The 14,701-nt window shown below is 41.9% G+C and overlaps 1 protein-coding gene and 1 long non-coding RNA gene across 3 annotated transcripts in view; one reads left to right on the forward strand and one right to left on the reverse strand.

Moving 5' to 3' along the window:
• The first annotated feature begins 4,534 nt into the window (after positions 1-4,534).
• podxl2 (podocalyxin-like 2) overlaps positions 4,535-14,701 on the forward strand; it is a 73,622-nt gene continuing 63,455 nt past the window's right edge. Inside the window, exon 1 of one of the 2 annotated variants that reach the window (XM_052474092.1) lies at positions 4,535-4,816. In XM_052474092.1, coding sequence (XP_052330052.1) covers positions 4,786-4,816 — 31 coding nt within the window. In that variant the 5' untranslated portion in view covers positions 4,535-4,785. The remainder of the gene's footprint in view (positions 4,817-14,701) is intronic. The other variant, XM_052474091.1, reaches the window with a different exon arrangement.
• LOC127910401 (uncharacterized) lies at positions 7,259-8,026 on the reverse strand. The gene is made up of 3 exons (XR_008074675.1): positions 7,995-8,026; positions 7,808-7,861; positions 7,259-7,323 (listed from the first exon to the last, which is right to left on the reverse strand). It is a non-coding gene; the product is annotated as an uncharacterized LOC127910401 (long non-coding RNA).

Raw genomic sequence — 14,701 nt, forward strand, 5'->3', positions numbered from 1 at the left:
CCATCTACGTAACATTGCAAAAATCAGAAATGTTCTGTCCAAAATCGATGCAGAAAAATAAATCCATGCTTTTGTTACTTCTAGGTTAGACTACTGCAATGCTCTACTTTCCGGCTACCTGGATAAAGCACTCAATAAACTTCAGTTAGTGCTAAATACGGCTGCTAGAATCCTGATTAGAACCAAAAAAAACGATCATATTACTCCAGTGCCTCTCTACACTGGCTTCCTGTTAAGGCAAGGGCTGATTTCAAGGTTTTATTGCTAACCTACAAAGCATTACATGGGCTTGCTCCTACCTATCTCTCTGATTTGGTCCTGCCGTACATACCTACACGTATGCTACGGTCACAAGACGCACACCTCCTAATTGTCCCTAGAATTTCTAAGCAAATAGCTGAAGGCATGGCTTTCTCCTATAGAACTAAATTTTTATGGAATGATCTGCCTACCCATGTGAGAGACACAGACTCGATCTCAACCTTTAAGTCTTTATTGAACACTCATCTCTTCAGTAGGTCCAATGATTGAGTGTAGTCTGGCCCAGGAGTGTGAAGGTGAATGGAAAGGCACTGGCGCAACGGACCACCCTTACTGTCTCTGACTATCCAGTTCCCCTCTCTCCACTGGGATTCTCTGCCTCTAACCCTATTACAGGCACTGGCTTACTGGTGCTCTTCCATGCCATCCCGAGGAGGGGTGCGTCACTTGAGTGGGTTGAGTCACTGACGTGGTCTTCCTGTCTGGGTTGGCGCCCCCCCTTGGGTTGTGCCGTGACGGAAATATTTGTGGGCTATACTCGGCTTGGTCTCAGGATGGTAAGTTGGTGGTTGAAGATATGCCTCTAGTGGTGTGGGGGCTGTGCTTTGGAAAAGTGGGTGGGGTTATATCCTGCCTGTTTGGCCCTTTCCGGGGGTATCATCGGATGGGGCCACAGTGTCTCCTGACCCCTCCTGTCTCAGCCTCCGGTATTTACGTATGCTGTAGTAGTTTATGTGTCGGGGGGCTAGGGTCAGTCTGTTATATCTGGAGTATCTCTCCTGTCTTATCCGGTGTCCTGTGTGAATTTAAGTATGCTCTCTCTCTAATTCTCTCTTTCTTTCTTTCTTTCTTTCTTTCTTTCTTTCTTTCTTTCTTTCTCTCTCTTGGAGGACTTGAGCCCTAGGACCATGCCTCAGAACTACCTGGCATGATGACTCCTTGTTGTCCTTATTCCACCTGGCTGTGCTGCTGCTCCAGTTTCAACTGTTCTGCCTGCGGCTATGGAACCCTGAACTGTTCACTATGATTACAATTTTTTGACCATGCCGGTCATTTATGAACATTTGAACTTGGCCATGTTCTGTTATAATCTCCACCCGGCACAGCCAGAAGAGGACTGGCCACCCCTCATAGCCTGGTTCCTCTCTAGGTTTCTTCCTAGGTTTTGCCCTTTCTAGGGAGTTTTTCCTATCCACCTTGCTTCTACACCTGCATTGCTTGCTGTTTGGGGCTTTAGGCTAGGTTTCTGTACAGCACTTTGATATATCAGCTGATGTAAGAAGGGCTATATAAATAAATTTGATTTGCTGATTGCACGTGTTTCCTTGCAGGAAACCATGGTTGACAGTGGAAGAACAATAATTCCAAGTACCACCCTCCTTTTTAGGCTTCCAGCCTGTTATTCTTAACTCAATCAGCATAACAGAGTGATCTCCAGCCTTGTCCTCGTCAACACTCACACCTGTGTTAACGAGAGAATCACTGACATGATGTCAGCTGGTACTTTTGTGGCAGGGCTGAAATGCAGTGGAAATGATTTGGGGGAATCAGTTCATTTGCATGGCAAAGAGGGATTTTGCAATGAATTGCAATTCATCTGATCACTCTTCATAACATTCTGGAGTATGTGCAAATTACCATCATACAAACTGAGGCAGTAGACTTTGTGAAAATGAATATTTGTCGTTCTCAAACCTTTTTGCCACGACTGTACGTGTGTGTGTAGAGTGCGTGTGCATGTGTCTGTACCTTTGTGTGTGTGTCTCTTCCCAGTCCTCGCTGTTCCATAAGGTGTATTTTTATCTGTTTTTTTCCCAATCTGATTCTACTGTTTGCATCAGTAACCTGATGTGGAATAGAGTTCCATGTAGTCATGGCTCTATGTAGTACTGTGCACCTCCCATAGTTTATTCTGGACTTGGGGATTGTGAAGAGACCTCTGGTGGCATGTCTTGTGGGTCATGCATGGGTGTCCGAGCTGTGTGCTAGAAGTTTAAACAGACAGCTCGTTACATGCAGCTTGTCAACACTTACAAAAACAAGTAGTGTTCAAGTCAGTCTCTCTTCCACTTTGAGCCATGAGAGATTGACAGCTGTGCTGCCCTGTTCTGAGCCAATTGTAATTTTCCTAAGTCCCTCTTTGTGACACCTGACCATACTACTGAACAGTAGTCCAGATGCATCAAAACTAGAGCCTGTAGGATCTGCCTTGTTGATAGTGTTGTTAAGAAGGCAGAGCAGTGCTTTTTTATGGACAGACTTCTCCCCATCTTAGCTACTGTTCTATCAATATGATTTGATCATGACAGTTTACAATCTAGGGTAACTCCAAGCAGTTTAGTCACCTCAACTTGTTAAATTTCCACATGATTCATTGCAAGATTTAGTTGGGGTTTAGTGAATGATTTGTCCCAAATACAATGCTTTTTTACAATGCTGCGTTCAGTACATTTTTATGTTCTTTAACATTCAATTGAACGGAAACGGTGCTGTACTGAACGACCAGTTGAGAAACGGTGAGGGGTTTGGATGTGGGTTGGGGTTGGGGAATGCTGTCAGTATGTCCACTACCCTTTTAAATACATCCCTCATTGCTTCAAGCCACACCCACCAAACGGTAGCAAACGTACCTCAAAGTTAAAGAAGTTAAAGAATGTACAAGAACGTTTTGGGGACACGTGTCGTTCAGCACAACCGGTTCGGCAATGTAGCAAACGTTCAAGCGAACTGAACGCACCTCAGAGTAGGTACATATTTTTTTTTACATGAACTACTTCATCACGCTGATGGAAACACATCCCTGGTGGGAAAATAGTTTTAAGAATATTTGCATGGCCCGGTTCCTCTCTAGGTTTCTTCCTAGGTTTTGGCCTTTCTAGGGAGTTTTTCCTAGCCACCGTGCTTTTACACCTGCATTGTTTGCTGTTTGGGGTTTTAGGCTGGGTTTCTGTACAGCACTTGGAGATATCAGCTGATGTACGAAGGGCTATATAAATAAATTTGATTTGATTTGATTAATATTCAGCTCAATAGCAACTATTTTAGAATCAAGATATTTTATATGGCTTTTAGATATAGAGCTGTATCCACGCATTTCACTCATCGGCCATTATGATGGAATAGGCCTATAGGTCTCATTGGTAGTAGACTACAACTGCAACTTTTCTTTTTAGGGCAAAATGTACTGTTGGATGAATACATGGCTACTAGCAGTGGGCATTATATTTAGAGTCAGTGATATAGTTAATGTGTTTTGAGTTTCCACTTCCTCAGGTGTTCAAACCTCAAATGAATTAGCAGGTATCCTAGTGTTTTTTTTTTTTTTTGATGGGCCAGTAACCAAAAGGTTGCTGGATCGAATCACCGAGCTAACAAGGTAAAAATTTTGTCGTTCTGCCACTGAACAAGTCAGTTAAACCCCTCTGTTCCCCGGTAGGCAGTCGTTGTAAATAAGAATTTGTTCTTAACTGACTTGCCTAGTGAAATAAAGGTTACATTTAAACTAACACACAAATAGTCTGGCTGGTTAGGATGTAAGGACCGCTTGGCGTGATAAATGGCTGACCAATGGATGCACCGGTTCACGATTATCTGCACTAACTTGTACAGTCGGTGGCAACCAGCCCACATCACTGCACCCCTTGGCGTAAGTTGTCACTAACTTGTACAGCCCATGACTTGGTCGGAATCAAATCATGTTATGAAGTCATTCATAATGATTTAGTCTATTTATTATACTTTTTACTAAATCATTCTGAATTACTTTGTAACATGATTACTCATGATTTGATTCCCGACCAAATCATGTACTGGTGCCGCCAACTGTAGAAGTTAGTGACACAACTGACAGCAAGAGTGGAGGGATGTGGGCTGGTGTTGATAAAATGCCAGGGCTGAATTATTGTCCCAGTCTGCCCCTGATCTATCCCCACTGTATTTGCTAGCTGTTGGCTAGAGTACACATGCCAAGACCATGCAGGCACGTTTGCTATGTATGCAACAAAAAAAAAATTGACAACACTATCGGTATAGTTGAAAATGTGACGGAAACACATTGAACTATATATTTTTATTCAGTACATGAAAACGCATTTTCTTTATGCACATTTTTTTATATTCGTATGAAAATCTGTCGCCAATTGGATGGAAACCTAGCTTGTAATACTAATGCTTATTATACCACCTCTCTCATGGACTTCCCAAACCCCGGCCTGGTCTGCTTGGTCTGGTTTCCTTTGTAAACGTTCCCGGAAGTCTCGCGATGTTGCGCCTCTGGGATTAGAAACTCTGTGGTAGCAGCGTCTGTCACAGCAAACTTGTCTCCACGCAGCCACAGCGCTCAGTTGCAGATAATCGTGAACCGCCGCATCCAAGTTCAGCCGTTTATCACGCCTGGTGGTCCTTACGTCCAAACCAGCCAGACTATTTGCGATGACGTGTCTCCCATCTGTCCGCTACCGCAGCTGAAAAACAACAAATCAAACATCTCAATTTAAACATTTTAGAAGTGTTTATGCTGCGGTTATGGCAGGCCTGCATCGCACGCGTATATTCGGTAAGTATGGTTTTTTATTATGGCAGTTCTGCGCCGCTATTTCAGTGTCGCATGATTGGATACGCGGTCGATTTAGTCTACTCTTCCATTTGTTGCATTTGGTTGTTGAAACATTGGCTGATACAAGATTATGAATGAATCTATCGTTTCAATTATCATTGCAATTGTTTATTCTCACATGATGATGACTGTGGATTATCAATAGAAGCCACAATAAACCATGCCGTATAGGATTTATAGTGATCATAAGGCTTGCTACCGTATTTTCCAAAGCAATATCCACAGACGCATAAAACTGTCAACATCATTCTAATGCCCAAGAGGCCTGCATGTATTGAAGGAAAGAAAAATCCATGTAGGCTCAATCTATCATTGGCAACAAACTGCTTTGTTGAACGTGAGGTTCATTAGAAGTGCACTGATGGTTGCAATAGAGTGAATTCAAGAAGACCTGTGTTTGAATTTGAAACCTAAATCTGTCCAATTAAGAGAAGTGTAATTTTAGTGAATTTACAATAATGTTCTAACAACATTAAATAATCGTAATTTGAATTTAGTTCTTTAATTTCTTCATAATCTAGAATCATGACACGCTTCATATGATCATCTAGAATCATGACATGCTTCAGATTGTAATCTAGAATCAGGACACGCTTCAGATGATCATCTAGAATCATGACACGCTTCAGATGATCATCTAGAATCATGACACGCTTCAGATGATCATCTAGAATCATGACACGCTTCAGATTGTAATCTAGAATCAGGACACGCTTCAGATGATCATCTAGAATCATGACACGCTTCAGATTGTAATCTAGAATCAGGACACGCTTCAGATGATCATCTAGAATCAGGACACGCTTCAGATGATCATCTAGAATCATGACACGCTTCAAATGATCATCTAGAATCATGACATGCTTCAGATTGTAATCTAGAATCATGGCACGTTTCAGATGATCATCTAGAATCAGGACACGCTTCACGTGATCCTCTAGAACCATGTGCTCCTGAGTGGCGCAGCATTCTAAGGCACTGCGCCTCAGTGCTAGAGGCCTCACTACAGACCCTGGTTCGATTCCAGGCTGTATCACAAACAGCCATGATTGAGCGGTGCACAATTTGCCCAGCGCTGTCCGGTTTAGGGTTTGGCTGCGGCAGGCGGTCATTGTAAATAAGAATTTGTTCTTTAACTGACTTGACCAAGTTAAAAAAAATAACAAAGAAAAATAAACATGCTTCAAATCTTAATCTAGAACCATGAAAATCTTTAGATTCTAATTTAGAATCATCACACACTTCACATGTATGCCTATCAAATACGGTGTTGGTTTAAACATTTTAGTATAATGGTTACTGTTCAAAACTGTGAATGAAGCATGTCTGTAGACAACTGGAACGCAATCTTTAATGTTGATGAAGAAGTGCTAGAGACTAGTCTAGGTCAAGAGAGGGCTATTCATTCTGATATTGTGGCTATGCTCTTCCAGCCTGGTCAATGCATCAGACATAATTAATGAGCACAGCCAAACCTGGTTGGAGATGAGCCAACTAATAGAGAGCAGACAAATTATCTTCACAAGTTTCCCTCAGATAAATGGCTTACCCTTTAACACATAAGTCTAATAGTGCAGGTTTGGCAAGTAACTGATTACGGCTGCGTGTAATCTGATTACAAAATTAAAATACTAAAACAATTCAGAAAGGATGTTTGCGAAAAAAATAAATACATTATGACACCTTTTCTGTTTCTTTCAATGACTTTCAATTCAGCTGTGAAAAAAAGACAGAGAGCACTATGATGACAAACCAAATGATGACCACCAATCAGAGACCACTATGATGACACACCAAATGATGACCACCAATCAGAGACCACTATGATGACACACCAAATGCATTTCATGGATCCTTTTTTTGTCTTCTTCTAATGCCTCTTAAAGGGGAAGTACAACACACAACCATGTAAATGTGTTGGGCATCTGGAATGTATTGCTTGAGACATTGTAAACAGTCATGGCATGCCAGCGACAGATCTGGGACCAAGTAACGTCCCTTCCCCAGATCCAGTTGAATAATTTCATAGTTTTCATAGTTTGTATTATTGCCTCTCATATTCTCATAATAGCCAACGAGAATATGACTGATATCACCTCGTTGTTCTCTATGACTGATATCACCTCGTTGTTCTCTATGACTGATATCACCCCGTTGTTCTCTATGACTGATATCACCTCGTTGTTCTCTATGACTGATATCACCCCGTTGTTCTCTATGACTGATATCACCTCGTTGTTCTCTATGACTGATATCACCTCGTTGTTCTCTATGACTGATATCACCCCGTTGTTCTCTATGACTGATATCACCCCGTTGTTCTCTATGACTGATTTCACCCCGTTGTTCTCTATGACTGATATCACCTCGTTGTTCTCTATGACTGATATCACCCCGTTGTTCTCTATGACTGATATCACCCCGTTGTTCTCCATGACTGATATCACCTCGTTGTTCTCTATGACTGATATCACCCCGTTGTTCTCTGACTGGTATCACCTCGTTGTTCTCTATGACTGATATCACCTCGTTGTTCTCTATGACTGATATCACCTCGTTGTTCTCTATGACTGATATCACCCCGTTGTTCTCTATGACTGATATCACCTCGTTGTTCTCTATGACTGATATCACCTCGTTGTTCTCTATGACTGATATCACCTCGTTGTTCTCTATGACTGATATCACCTCGTTGTTCTCTATGACTGATATCACCTCGTTGTTCTCTATGACTGATATCACCTCGTTGTTCTCTATGACTGATATCACCTCGTTGTTCTCTATGACTGATATCACCCCGTTGTTCTCTATGACTGATATCACCTCGTTGTTCTCTATGACTGATATCACCTCGTTGTTCTCTATGACTGATATCACCTCGTTGTTCTCTATGACTGATATCACCTCGTTGTTCTCTATGACTGATATCACCCCGTTGTTCTCTATGACTGATATCACCCCGTTGTTCTCTATGACTGATATCACCTCGTTGTTCTCTATGACTGATATCACCTCGTTGTTCTCTATGACTGATATCACCTCGTTGTTCTCTATGACTGATATCACCCCGTTGTTCTCTGACTGATATCACCTCGTTGTTCTCTATGACTGATATCACCTCGTTGTTCTCTATGACTGATATCACCTCGTTGTTCTCTATGACTGATATCACCCCGTTGTTCTCTATGACTGATATCACCTCGTTGTTCTCTATGACTGATATCACCTCGTTGTTCTCTATGACTGATATCACCTCGTTGTTCTCTATGACTGATATCACCTCGTTGTTCTCTATGACTGATATCACCTCGTTGTTCTCTATGACTGATATCACCTCGTTGTTCTCTATGACTGATATCACCTCGTTGTTCTCTATGACTGATATCACCCCGTTGTTCTCTATGACTGATATCACCCCGTTGTTCTCTATGACTGATATCACCCCGTTGTTCTCTATGACTGATATCACCTCGTTGTTCTCTGACTGATATCACCTCGTTGTTCTCTATGACTGATATCACCCCGTTGTTCTCTATGACTGATATCACCCCGTTGTTCTCTATGACTGATATCACCCCGTTGTTCTCTATGACTGATATCACCCCGTTGTTCTAGTGGTCCAGTGCTGTGACATACTGTAGAATACATTTGAGTTCTAGCACAGGCCCAGACAGAACAAGGGCAGCACTTCTGTACAGTTTAGTCCTCTATCTCTCCAACTCTCTCGCTTCACCAGCTCTGTGATATGCGTTTACCTCAACACATTGCCTTCCTCTGCACTGGCTGGCTGGCTGGCTGACTGGCTGACTGGCTGACTGGCTAACTGGCTGACTGGCTGACTGGCTGACTGGTTGGTTGGCTGACTAGTTGGCTGGCTGGCTGACTGGCTAGCTGACTAGTTGGCTGGCTGGCTGACTGGCTGACTGGTTGACTGGCTAACTGATTGGTTGGCTGACTGGCTGGCTAGCTGACAAGTTGGCTGGCTGGTTGGCTGGCTGGCTGGCTAGCTGACTAGTTGGCTGGCTGGCTGCCTGGCTGGCTAGCTGACTAGTTAGCTGACTGGCTGGCTGGCTGACTGGCTGGCTAGCTGACTCGTTAGCTGACTGGCTGCCTGGCTGGCTGGCTGACTGGCTAGCTGACTAGTTAGCTGACTGGCTGGCTGACTAGTTGGCTGGCTACCTGGCTGGCTGGCTGCCTGGCTGGCTGGCTGACTAGTTGGTTGGCTGCCTGTCTGGCTGCCTGGCTGGCTGGCTGGCTAGCTGACGAGTTAGCTGACTGGCTGGCTGGCTGCCTGGCTGGCTGGCTAGCTGACGAGTTAGCTGACTAGTTGGCTGGCTGCCTGTCTGGCTGCCTGCCTGGCTGGCTGGCTAGCTGACGAGTTAGCTGACTGGCTGGCTGGCTGCCTGGCTGGCTGGCTAGCTGACTAGTTAGCTGACTGGCTGGCTGGCTGCCTGGCTGCCTGGCTGGCTGGCTAGCTGACTAGTTAGCTGACTGGCTGGCTGGCTGCCTGGCTGCCTGGCTGGCTGGCTGGCTAGCTGACTAGTTAGCTGACTGGCTGGCTGGCTGCCTGGCTGGCTGACGAGTTAGCTGACTGGCTGGCTGGCTGCCTGGCTGGCTGGCTAGCTGACTAGTTAGCTGACTGGCTGGCTGACTCACAACATGAGGAATGATTCAATATCCAAAATACTGTCACGCCGATGTTCCCCAAATGGAAATAACCCGAATGCTACTTTTATACAAGAAGCTGGCGATGGAGGGACATATTAATGGAGATATTACGCCTTATTACATGGTTATTTACTATGCTGATAGAGATATTAAGCCTTATTACATGGTTATTTACTATGCTGATAGAGATATTAAGCCTCATTACATGGTTATTTACTATGCTGATAGAGATATTAAGCCTTATTACATGGTTATTTACTATGCTGATAGAGATATTACGCCTTATTACATGGTTATTTACTATGCTGACAGAGATATTAAGCCTCATTACATGGTTATTTACTATGCTGATAGAGATATTAAGCCTTATTACATGGTTATTTACTATGCTGATAGAGATATTAAGCCTCATTACATGGTTATTTACTATGCTGATAGAGATATTAAGCCTTATTACATGGTTATTTACTATGCTGATAGAGATATTACGCCTTATTACATGGTTATTTACTATGCTGACAGAGATATTAAGCCTTATTACATGGTTATTTACTATGCTGATAGAGATATTAAGCCTTATTACATGGTTATTTACTATGCTGACAGTGATATTAAGCCTCATTACATGGTTATTTACTATGCTGATAGAGATATTAAGCCTCATTACATGGTTATTTACTATGCTGATAGAGATATTAAGCCTCATTACATGGCTATTTACTATGCTGATAGAGATATTAAGCCTCATTACATGGTTATTTACTATGCTGATATAGATATTAAGCCTTATTACATGGTTATTTACTATGCTGATAGAGATATTACGCCTTATTACATGGTTATTTACTATGCTGACAGAGATATTAAGCCTTATTACATGGTTATTTACTATGCTGATAGAGATATTAAGCCTTATTACATGGTTATTTACTATGCTGATAGAGATATTAAGCCTCATTACATGGTTATTTACTATGCTGACAGAGATATTAAGCCTCATTACATGGTTATTTACTATGCTGATAGAGATATTAAGCCTCATTACATGGTTATTTACTATGCTGATAGAGATATTAAGCCTCATTACATGGCTATTTACTATGCTGATAGAGATATTAAGCCTCATTACATGGTTATTTACTATGCTGACAGTGATATTAAGCCTCATTACATGGTTATTTACTATGCTGATAGAGATATTAAGCCTCATTACATGGTTATTTACTATGCTGATAGAGATATTAAGCCTCATTACATGGTTATTTACTATGCTGATAGAGATATTAAGCCTTATTACATGGTTATTTACTATGCTGATAGAGATATTAAGCCTCATTACATGGTTATTTACTATGCTGATAGAGATATTAAGCCTTATTACATGGTTATTTACTATGCTGACAGTGATATTAAGCCTTATTACATGGTTATTTACTATGCTGATAGAGATATTAAGCCTCATTACATGGTTATTTACTATGCTGATAGAGATATTAAGCCTCATTACATGGTTATTTACTATGCTGATAGAGATATTAAGCCTCATTACATGGTTATTTACTATGCTGATAGAGATATTAAGCCTCATTACATGGTTATTTACTATGCTGATAGAGATATTAAGCCTTATTACATGGTTATTTACTATGCTGACAGTGATATTAAGCCTCATTACATGGTTATTTACTATGCTGATAGAGATATTAAGCCTCATTACATGGTTATTTACTATGCTGACAGTGATATTAAGCCTCATTACATGGTTATTTACTATGCTGATAGAGATATCAAGCCTCATTACATGGTTATTTAGAGATGTGTAGCTGTTTATGCTTCTCCATCCTGTATTTCACTGACTGCTTCAGAAGGAACCAGGATAGGGTTCTCTTCCACCTCTGACATCCAGACAGATATCAGACCTATCCTGAGTCAGACAGATATCACACCTATCCTGAGTCAGACAGATATCAGACCTATCCTGAGTCAGACAGATATCACACCTATCCTGAGTCAGACAGATATCAGACCTATCCTGAGTCAGACAGATATCACACCTATCCTGAGTCAGACAGATATCAGACCTATCCTGAGTCAGACAGATATCACACCTATCCTGAGTCAGACAGATATCACACCTATCCTGAGTCAGACAGATATCACACCTATCCTGAGTCAGACAGATATCAAACCTATCCTGAGTCAGACAGACCTATCCTGAGTCAGGCAGATATCAGATATATCCTCAGTCAGACAGATATCACACCTATCCTGAGTCAGACAGATATCACACCTATCCCGAGTCAGACTCATATCTGACCTATCCTGAGTCAGACTCATATAAACCTTTGTGTATGAGTCTCTGTCCACTTTCCCTGCAGCTCACAGTTTTCTGCTGTGAACAATGTGCACTGCTGGCAGCCATGCCAAGAGACCAGGGACTATAAATCTTACTACTACCCACATTTAAAGCTACCTAGCAGCCTACGCAGTGCTGCAAAGTCAGCCTCTGTCTGTCTGCAGCCCAGCCGTCCTCCTACAGCAAGCAACCAGCATCCTGGAACCCATGCAGAGCAGGTAGAATAGTAATTCAACATGAATGCACATTGTAGGACAGATAACTGATTGATTACTGATGGAGATAACAGTTGGTAGTATAACGACCCGAACCATTCACATGTACACTGACACTGACCGTGTGGTTTCACTACTTCATCCTTGTAAAGGATATGAAGGATGTCCACTGTGATGCAGTGATTGTAAAGGATATGAACGATGTCCCCTGTGATGCAGTGATTGTAAAGGATATGAACGATGTCCACTGTGATGCAGTGATTGTAAAGGATATGAACGATGTCCACTGTGATGCAGTGATTGTAAAGGATATGAACGATGTCCACTGTGATGCAGTGATTGTAAAGGATATGAACGATGTCCACTGTGATGCAGTGATTGTAAAGGATATGAACGATGTCCACTGTGATGCAGTGATTGTAAAGGATATGAACGATGTCCCCTGTGATGCAGTGATTGTAAAGGATATGAACGATGTCCCCTGTGATGCAGTGATTGTAAAGGATATGAACGATGTCCACTGTGATGCAGTGATTGTAAAGGATATGAACGATGTCCACTGTGATGCAGTGATTGTAAAGGATATGAACGATGTCCACTGTGATGCAGTGATTGTAAAGGATATGAACGATGTCCACTGTGATGCAGTGATTGTAAAGGATATGAACGATGTCCCCTGTGATGCAGTGATTGTAAAGGATATGAACGATGTCCACTGTGATGCAGTGATTGTAAAGGATATGAACGATGTCCACTGTGATGCAGTGATTGTAAAGGATATGAACGATGTCCACTGTGATGCAGTGATTGTAAAGGATATGAACGATGTCCACTGTGATGCAGTGATTGTAAAGGATATGAACTATGTCCACTGTGATGCAGTGATTGTAAAGGATATGAACGATGTCCACTGTGATGCAGTGATTGTAAAGGATATCAAATCAAATATAATTTTGTTGGTCACATACACGCGTTGAGCAGATGTTATTGCGGGTGTCGTGAAATACTTGTGTTTCTGTCTCCGACAGTGCAGTAATATCTAACAAGTGATATCTAACAGTTTCACAACATACACTCAATACACACAAATCAAAGTAAGGAAAGGATTAAGAATATACACTACTGTTCAAAAGTTTGGGGTCACTTAGATATGTCCTTGTTTTTGAAAGAAAACAACATAAAAATGGATCAGAAATACAGTGTAGACATTGTTAATGTTGTAAATTACTATAGTAGCTGTAAACATCCAATTTTTAATGGAATATCTACATAGGCGTACAGAGGCCCATTATCAGCAATCATCACTCCTGTGTTCCAATGGTATGTTTTGTTAGCTAATCCAAGTTTATCATTATAAAAGGCTAAATGATCATTAGAAAACCCTTTTGCAATTATGTTAGCACAGCTGAAAACTGTTGTTCTGATTAAAGAAGCAATAATTACTGTCCTTTAGACTAGTTGAGTATCTGGAGCATCAGCATTTGTGGGTTTGATTACAAGCTCAAAAAGGCCTGAAACAAAGACCTATCTTCTGAAACTCGTCAGTCTATTCTTGTTCTGAGAAATGATGGCTATTCCATGTGAGAAATCTCGTACAACGCTGTTCACAGAACAGCGCAAACTGGCTCTAACAAGAATAGATAAGGCGGGGCTTTACCTAGCGAAGACTTATAGATGACCTGGAGCCAGTGGGTTTGGCGAAAAATATTTAGCGAGGGCCAGCCAACAAGAGCATACAGGTCGTAGTGGTGGGTAGTATATGAGGCTTTGGTGGTAAAACGGAGATCACTGTGAAAGACTACATCCAATTTGCTGAGTAGAGTGTTGGAGGCAATTTTGTAAATGACATCGCCGAAGTCAAGAATCGGTAGGATAGTCAGTTTTACGAGGGTATGTTTGGCAGCATGAGTGAAGGAGGCTTTGTTGCGAAATAGGAAGCCGATTCTAGATTTAATTTTGTATTGGAGATGTTTGATGTGAGTCTGGAAGGAGAGTTTACAGTCTAACCAGACACCTAAGTATTTGTAGTTGCCCACATATTCTAAGTCAGAACCATCCAGAGTAGTGATGCTAGTCGGGCGGGCAGGTGCGGGCAGCAATTGGTCGAAGAGCATGCATTTAGTTTTAGTTTTAAGATACAGTGCCATAGTATAGAGTACAGTATATACATATGAGATGGGTGATGCAATATTTACAAACAATTAAAGTGACTAAGATACCGTCGAATAGTATAGAGTACAGTTTACACATATGAGATGAGTAATGCAGATACAGATACATTATTAAAGTGGCTAGTGTTTCATTTCCTTAAAGGGGCCAGTGATTCCTAATCTATGTCTATAGGCAGCCGCCTCTGATGTGCTAGTGATGGCTGTTTAACAGTCTGATGGCCTTGAGATAGAAGCTGTTTTTCAGTCTCTCGGTCCCAGCTTCGATGCACCTGTACTGACCTCGCCTTCTTGGATGATAGCAGGGTGAACAGGCAGTGGCTCGGGTGGTTATGGTCCTTGATGATTTTCTTGGCCTTCCTGTGGCATTGGGTGCTGTAGGTGTCCTGGAGGGTAGAAAGTTTGCCCCAGGTGATGG

The sequence above is a fragment of the Oncorhynchus keta genome, chromosome 21 (assembly GCF_023373465.1).
Source record: "Oncorhynchus keta strain PuntledgeMale-10-30-2019 chromosome 21, Oket_V2, whole genome shotgun sequence".
In the NCBI taxonomy this organism is placed as follows: Eukaryota; Metazoa; Chordata; class Actinopteri; order Salmoniformes; family Salmonidae; genus Oncorhynchus; species Oncorhynchus keta.